This window comes from Dipodomys merriami, unplaced genomic scaffold (assembly GCF_024711535.1).
Source record: "Dipodomys merriami isolate MVZ:Mamm:240054 unplaced genomic scaffold, mDipMer1.0.p SCAF_335, whole genome shotgun sequence".
NCBI classification, from domain to species: domain Eukaryota; kingdom Metazoa; phylum Chordata; class Mammalia; order Rodentia; family Heteromyidae; genus Dipodomys; species Dipodomys merriami.
Window position 1 is genome coordinate 831072 of NW_027204882.1, and position 8784 is coordinate 839855.

The 8784-nt window shown below is 42.8% G+C and overlaps 1 protein-coding gene across 1 annotated transcript; it reads right to left on the reverse strand.

Moving 5' to 3' along the window:
* Window positions 1-419: 419 nt before the first annotated feature.
* Tspyl1 (TSPY like 1) lies at window positions 420-3211 on the reverse strand. The gene has a single exon (XM_069986957.1). It carries the CDS (start codon window positions 3016-3018, stop codon window positions 1942-1944), a length of 1077 nt encoding a protein of 358 aa, XP_069843058.1. The 5' UTR covers window positions 3019-3211; the 3' UTR covers window positions 420-1941.
* Window positions 3212-8784: the final 5573 nt, after the last annotated feature.

Here is an 8784-nt window from a genome sequence, read left to right on the forward strand (position 1 = left end):
TCATTGATTGGATATTATGCTAAACATTGTATTATTCTCAGTCATTTATTTTACATATTAGCCCTCCCCCAACTCTTTAGCAATGAAAGATTTAGCTACTTATTCTTTTTCTCTTCTCAGGGCCTAAAAGAATGTCTTAAAAACTTGTGGAATTAACTAAAATTAGTAATTGTATGTTATTTTCCCTACAAAGTGCACACACACATCTGTATATATCTCCTATGGAAAACAAGAGACTACAAGACAAGAGTTACTAGGACAGACCTTGAAGGATATACAGATAGGAGAGGAGAGTGAAATTTGAGTAAGTAATTTTTTACAAATGAAGCAGTAGGGGAATAGTACATTATATGACAGGTACTCCCTGAACATCTGCTTATTGAGTGTAAATGTAACTTGAACAATTTCACTCAAGCATGTTTATGAGCAGGTGAAAAAAAAGTCTAGCAGAGGCATGCTTTTATTTTACCATCACACATATAAAGCCAATAGTACACTTCCACATAGAGTAATCTTACAAGAATTTATACAATTTAGGAACAGATACATCAATTACTAATTTGTTATCAGAGCCAATTATCAAAATAATCAAGTCACAATTTTATAGATTATTTTTCCACAAAGACAATAATTTTACAGATTTGATAAATACCAATTTATCCAAACTATGTTTCTAAGAATATAGTTTAAAAGAAACAAGAACAAGTTGAAAACTGTCATAAATATCCACTTAAGTCTTAATATTGTCCAAGAAAGACTTTTATTCAATTGTTGCCAAACAAAAGCAAAAGAAAGCTTGTTCAGCTAAGTTGTTCCAGTAAGCAGAAACAAAATACTAGATACTGGTAAAAATAAGGGCACAATATTAACCTTCACACACATGAGATCACATATAAAGTGAAAACATAACAAATTTGCAGTTTCTTTAAAGAATCTCTAGGCAACATATTTAACATTCCAAATTCCCTGCAGTTTTTCTGACAATTCTGAAAAAAAAATTTCTCCTCCTATCACCATGAACAGAATAATACTTGAAGGGCTGACTAGTCAGCCCAGTTTTCATTCTCAGCTCAAGTTTTACTTGGCTCATTTGTCTCCAGCCATTTCTATTCCCCATACTTTAGGAACCCATTACAATCTCCTTAGTCTTTCACCTATTGTTATTATTATTCCATCCACCTCTTTCTATCTAGATCTAGCTCCCTTTAGTTCTTCACAACTTGTTAAGGCTAGGGAGTTGGGAAGAGAAGAGGCAATCACACTTCAAACAGTGGGAAACTCTCTTATCTCTAGAAATGACAAGGACCAACATAAACTAAGCTGTCTACGTTCATTGATATTTCTTAAGTATCTTAGGGGAGGAAAAAAAAAAAGGGAATGTGGACTGGGACTTTGCAACAGTCCAATAGGGGTTGGGATAGCTCACAGCAGGCAATATTTGGTAGGTAACCAGTGCAGAAAGAGGAATGGGGTAGCATAAATTACAAAGAAAAAATGGCCCACTGTTGTTATCCCTTGACCATCATCAATGCCTATTGTGCACAGGCCTGTGCTGGTACTGCAGATACACAGCAGGGTGAGTAGTAACAAGGGGCTTCTAGACAAAGCTAGAAACCCAGGCGATAGTAACCAAATCCAGAGGCCCTGGGAAAAACAGGGTGTGGCAAGGCAAAGGCAGTGCATTCTATAGCATCATTTGCTTCTGTTAGAAGTGGGTGTGAATCACGGATACGCAGCATGGAGCAAGCGTGCAGAATAGCAAGGCCATGTGAAGTAGAGAAGCATGACCACAACAGTTTCAGTCTTGAGATTGAGAGAACTCCAGGGAAGACGCAGAAAAGGTCAAGGGACCAAAAAAAAAAAAAAAAAAAAAAGCAGCATACCCATTGCACAGCAGTAAATAGAACTGGGCCTTGAGCAGCAGATGCCCAAAGGCAAACGTTAACCGGACTGGAACCCGAAGGGTCTGGGGATCTCCACTGGCTCCCTTATTGGACGACGTCTGGGTCTACGGATTCCTTCACGTAGCAGGTAGTACTGCAGTGGATTCGGCCACAGGTCCTCTTTGATAATCTCAGCAATTTTGTCAGACTCTGGAAGGCTGTGGTCTGAGAACCAGGTGAAGAAGCTGCAGACGAGCTCTTGGTTTCTACGAATGAAGGATTGGGGTTCGTACCCTCGGCGCCAGATGATGGGGGTGGAGAGAGACACCACTCGGCCGGAGGATCGGACTTCATATTCCTTGACGATCAGCTTGTTTCTGAAGTAGGGGTTTCTTCGAAAGAAGAACTTAAACTTGCAGCCAGTTCTAGGGTGCCTGAGTTCCTTCACCTCCAGATTGGTGACGTACCTTAACATCTCGGCGTCGTGGCCCCGGATCATGGAGGTCAGCTGAGGGTGGTTCCGAAAGGCGGTCATCCAGAAGCCGGGGATGTTCTGAATGATGTAGTTCCTCCGCTCCAGGTAGTGACGCCGCATGCGCCCAAACTTCTGCTCCAGCTGTTGGAAGGCTCGATCGGCCTGCGCGTTCACGGTGTCCAGTTCCAGCTGGATGGCCTCCAGGGGGTTCATGCGGAGGTCTACGTTCAGGTACCAGTGTCCGGCCTCCTCCTTCCTCTCCTCCACCACCACCTCCATGTCTTCACCCCCGGGCCTGGCCTCCATTTCCGCGGCCTCCGGCGCCGCCCCCTCGGCCGCGGTGGGCCTCTCCTCTCCTCCCACGGCCAGGGCGCACGCATCGGGCTTCACGTCCTCGGCCTGCGCCTCCAGCAGCCCAGATTCCGGCCACTGCTCACCACCGGTTTCCAGATCCTTCTCTCCATCTTGAAAACAGTTTTCCAGGGGGCCGTCGGGAGCCTCCTCCCGCGGGCCTCCCACCGCCGCCGCACCGGGGCCCGCAGCGACTCCGGCCTGCGGGGGACGCCCACAGCCGGCGGGGTCCTGGGGTACGGCCCCCACCCCCGAGGGCTGGGCCGACGGGAACGCACCGGCCTCCGCCATCGCCTGCGGCGCCTCCATTTCCCCGCGGCGCTCCGGACTCTGGTCTGCGGCCTTCGGGGTCCGGGTCAGGAGTGGCGAGGCTGCAGGTTTAGGGGAGAGGGGTCCCCTCCGGTGCGGCACAGACAGAACGACGTCAGGACAAGGCCCGCTTCCCTCCGCGGCAGCCGGAGCGGGATGCGCGCAACGCCCCTCCAACCGCCGCTCGCCCCGCCCACTCCCGGACGCCGCCGCCGCGTCTCCAGGGCGCTGACGTCAGCGTGCAGACTTCGCCGTCTCGCGAGAACTCGCTGCGCGAAGCGATTGGTTCCCTCCCACTCGGGTTCGCCCAGCCCAGTCCCTGGGAGCTTCTGCTGCGGGAGCGGCCGCTCGGGTCGCCTTAGTGACCCCCGGACCCGGGGACGGCAACGACGCCCCTTCCAGTGCCCGTCCCACCCTGGTGGCTGGAGCGGCTGTAGGGTGCTGCCCCATGTCAGGCGAAAAACCTGTTCTCCCCCCCCCCCCTTTTAGGTTTTGAGGCAGGAGGACTAACATGTTAACGTTAAATGCGAACAAAAATCGACTTTTTTCCCCTCAGGTGAATGGCGAAATAGTTCTCCCTTCTTAAATAGGAGTGACACGGAAAATGTCTATTCTAGAGGGGCGGTGGTGGCTTGTCCCCCTCACCCCCCACCCGCACCCCCATCCCCACCCCCACCCATCCCCATCCCCCCACCCCCACCCCCGTGAGGCTGGAGAATCCGAGGTCAAGGCCAGCCTGGGCTCCACAGCCTCCCTGGATCACCGAAACGAACGGAGCCAAAAACCAATCCTAGCCTGTCAACGATATCGGGAGAAAAGGTCCCGTTACCACTCCGTTGACGCTTACTGCTCAGCGCCGGTTCTCAATTTATGATCTACACCAAATGAGAGTTTAGTGCTGGGTAGCAAGGCAGGAATTAAATCTCAATTTCCTAAATTTTGCTTCATACTCTTACACTACTAGGAAGATGCCATATAATATGTATATATTATACATATTATATATATATATATATATATCTGTGTCGAGATTGATTAATTTACGAATGTTCTGTAAAGGTTGGCACTAGTAAAATGCACATGTGCAATCAGCTCATAGATCATCTGAGATAGAAGTTAGCATCTCTGATTATTTTACTTTGCTAAGCTATTATTACTGAACTAAGAAATAATTTTGCAAAATGCAACACGTAGCTAACTGGTTGATTCAGTGTAAAAGAAGCAAACTTTTTTTTCTCCTAGTAGGTTTACTTTGTGTCATAGTCTGAAGATCCTCAAAAATATCCATATCTCAATTCTCATATGTGACTTTGCACTTACGGTTAATTTGAGGTTCTGGAAATGGGAAATAATATTTCAATTATCTAGGTGGGTTCTGTGGAATTAAATGAACTTTATAAAAAGGAAATAGAAGTGGCAGGAAAGGTGTGATGACAAAAAAATCTAAAAAGGGTTGGGAGAGAGCAGAGATAGATAACTAGGGAGAAAATAGAAATACTTTTTAACTTTTTGCTTTGAAGCTATAGGAAGGAATCAAGAGCCTAGGAATTTAAAGCAGCCTCTTCTAGAAACCAGAAAGGAAAGAAAATGGATTCCCCCCTACGTCCCTTAAAGGACTGATGATTTCATGACATATAACCTCCAGAGTTGAAAGATGATAGATTTTTGTCATTGTAAGTCATTCACACTGTGACAAAACTGTTACAGATGCAATATGAAATGAATACAGTGTGGAGCAAGGATTGGTGGGTTCTGTGCACATCCCAACTTGTTTCCATCAGCAGCTGCTGTTCTCCCATGAGGACTGGCACATGGCAGGCCACAATAACTCAGAGCAGTGACTTATGATTTGAGTATCTTTATATATTAAGATCAGAAATATACTTAGACAATACAGAAGAGAAAATTAAAGCCAAACATACCACAAAAGGGCATTGGAGAAGATTGAGCCACAAAGGGACAAGGTGGTGCTTTTACATTTATTGAGGTAGCATGAGGATTCAGGTAGATCCTACATAATATTTGTGGAATTTGGATAGCATAAACCTTAACCTTAGAAAAGCTAATTGTGTGTCTATATTCCTATTAATTTTATTTGAAAGAGGAATTACATTTTGCCTATGCTTCATCTATTGCACTTTGGCACATGATGAACATTTGGCAATTGGAAATAAGCCTCATTATTCAGAAGGTAGTGAAATCTTTCCTAAGATTGTTTCTTTGGGAGAATATCAGCAGAAGAAATATCACAGAATCATAGATTCTTCAGGAATGGCTTCACTGAGGGAAAAGAGTTTAACAGAAATTTTAACATTTTTGTTTTACAGAAAATGTTTTAAATAACTGTAATTTATGATAACTTGTGATATCAGTTACTTTTGTAACCACAATCCCATGCAGAATATCACTTTGTTCTTACAAGAATCCTGTGAAGTAATGGTACTGCAACCTTTGTTTTACTCTCTGTGGAAGGACACAAGGAGACTGAGTCACTTACCCAAAATACAATAGAAAATGAAAGACTAATGACATAAGAGTCACACTCTTTTTGTTGTTGTTGTTGATCATAGGACTTGAACTCAGGGCCTAGGCACTATTCCTAAGTTCTTTTGCTCACAGCTGGTCCTCTACCACTTTTCAGCCACAGCTGAAAACTGAAAGTTTTCTGGTAGTTAATTGGAGATAAGAGTCTCACAGACTTTCCTGCTCAGGCTGGCTTTGAACCATGATCCTCCAATCTCAGCCTCCTGAGTAGCTAGAGTTACATGTGAGCCACCAGTGCCAGACCAAGAGCTGGACTCTTATCTCTAATTAACCACCAAAAACCTGAAAGTAGAACTGTGGTTCAAAGAGTAGAGCTCTGTCCTTGAACGAAAAGCTCAGGATTAGTGCTCAGGCCCTGAATTCAAGCTCCACTACCAGCAAACACACACACACACACACACACACACACACACACACACACACACACACACACACACACATACACACATATCAATATAATAGTCTAACAGTAAGAAATACACATAATTTAGAGTAATATCACCTTTAATATGGCAAGGCATTAAATTCCCTATTCAAAATGGAAAATTAGTCAAACATGTAGTCAACATGTTAAGATTACTGTGGATGGAGAGTGACAAAGGTATGTGATAACCCAATCTTGGTAAGTCCTAAAGAAATAAGATAAAAATGCTTCCCTTGATTGTAATGGCACTTGATTCCTTGTGGACAAAGATATGCATTTCCACTTTTAAGTACTTGTTAGCTATTGTATTCCCATTGACCCTCACAAGAGGGCGCAACTGGCCTTCAAGAAACTGATGTGTCTAGCCTTTGATGGAAGAGCTGTAGGATAGTGGTTCACTGTAAATTAGACATTCTTGTCAATTAAAGTGAATCATAATCTGCTATTCCCACTATTCCACAATGGTTATAACATAGGTATCTCAAATAGACGTACATTTACGGATGTTCAATAATCAAATCAGAACAAAGAATCCATTTGGATCTGTCTATTCTGTAGTCCCCACCCAGTCATGGATTTGGTTAAGTGTTAGCTCTCCACACGCTGGCCATTGGATTGGGAGAAGCCACTTATCCCTGTTTCTGAGTTCTCTCATTGGTAAAATTGGAATTATAATACAGATTTTACAGACCTACAATGAGGATGAAATAAGATATGTGGAAATTATGTAGCATATATAATAACTTAATAGATGACTATACTTACATTTTATGCTAAACTTTACATACATCAGAATTAAGTTATTGGGCTGGGGTGTAACAATAAAGTACTTGCCTAATAAACCTGATGTCCTGAGTTCAAACCCCAGTACCACAGCCACTCCCCCCAATTAAAATATTGTACAAGATGTTAGTGCTAAATTCCAAATTTCTCTATATTATTAAGTATATATAGGAGTTTGGCTAAGTTGTTGGACACTTCATGGAAAAAAATGAGGCTTGACTTTAATCCTACTTTGGGTAATAGTTAAGAAAGAAGTGCAGCTGGGTGCTGGTGGCTCACACCTGTAATCTTAGCTACTCAGGAGGCTGAGATCAGAAGATCATGGTACAAAGCCAGCCTGGCAGGATAGACCATGCAACTCTTAACTCCAATTAACCACCAGAAAACTGGAAGTGAAGCTGTGGCTTAATGTGGTAGAGCACTAGCCTTGAGCAAAAGAGCTCAGGGACAGCACCCAGTCCCTGCGTTCAAGCTTCATGATAGGAAAAAGAAAAAAAAGGAAAGGAAAAAGAAACGGGGCATGAAGACATCACCCTCACACTTGCCACTGCTCCAGCTATTTCTGTGTGCATTCCATACATGTACTATCTAATAGAATAACCACTAGTTACCTGTGGCTACTGTATTTAAACTATTCAAAATTAAATGAAAATTTCAGCTCATTTATTTAAAGTACTCAGTAACCATATCTGGCTGGAGGCTGTTATATTTGGAAATCATGCAACATTCCATCATGACATCATTTATTTTATCGACTAGACAACGTTGCTCTAGACATAGTATCTTTGGGTGGGAGAAAAATGGAAATGCTGGAAATAAAAGGACATTGAGATAGCAGGCCTACACTTTATAATGTGCTTCAAAAAGAAAAAAATTAAACTTTCTTTTAGCCTTTGGATGAAAAATTCAATTTGTAATTTGAAATAAATATTCTAACTAAATATCTCAATACCATTAAGATGATCCAAATATTATGGCTCTTCACCATGAAACTTATAGCTTTAAAATTAGTTATAAAAATGTCTGAGCCAGATGGCCAATAGACACATGAAGAAATGCTCAACCTCCCTAGCCATAAAAGAAATGCAAATCAAAACAACATTGAGATACTACCTCACCCCAGTTAGAATGGCTATAATCAAGAACTCTAATAACAACAAATGGTGGAAGGGATGTGGACAGAAGGGAACCTTACTGCATCGTTGGTGGGAGTGTAAACTTGTTCAACCACTTTGGAAAGTAGTATGGAGGCTCCTCAAAAGACTCCACATAGAGCTCCCCTATGACCCAGCAATCCCACTTTTGGGCATTTACCCAAATGTTTACAAACAAGACCACACTAAAGCTACCAGCACAACTATGTTTATTGCAGCACTATTTACTATAGCTAAGATATGGAACCAACCCAGATGCCCCTCCATAAATTAATGGATCAAGGAAATGTGGTATATATACACAATGGAATTCTATGCCTCCATCAGAAAGAATGACATCACCCCATTTGTTAGGAAATGGAAAGACTTGGAAAAAATTCTATTAAGTGAAGTAAGCCAGGCCCAAAGAAACATAGGTCCCATAGTTTCCCTTATTTGCAATAACTAGCATATGTCTGAGTCAAGCAAAAAAAAGGTCAGATAAGTTGATGTTAGGGAAATGAACCCTAAGATATGTATTCAAATGTTTTTTTCTTTCAGGTGATTGTTTCTAACACATTTATAAGATGATTTCTTTGTTGCTTTATATGTCCCTCCCTCATGGTATAACCCCTGCTTTCACTGTATTTGATGTTGGTATAATTTGTGGAGGGGAAGGGGAAAAACAAGTCGTTTAAATAGGGATACAGGTGGACCCATTGCAACAATGAAATGTACAAGTTATTATGTCAAAAACAAACTTTACAACTTTGTTGGGGGGGGAGTACTGGGGGGGAGCAGGGGGAGGATGGGAAGGGATGGGAAGGGGAAACAAAGGAGGAGGCTACAATGCTTGATAAGAAATGTACTCATTATCTTGCC

Bases quoted from the DNA above. Each gene is read 5' to 3' on its own strand.
- Tspyl1 (XM_069986957.1), bottom strand. From the start codon at position 3,018: ATGGAGGCGCCGCAGGCGATGGCGGAGGCCGGTGCGTTCCCGTCGGCC.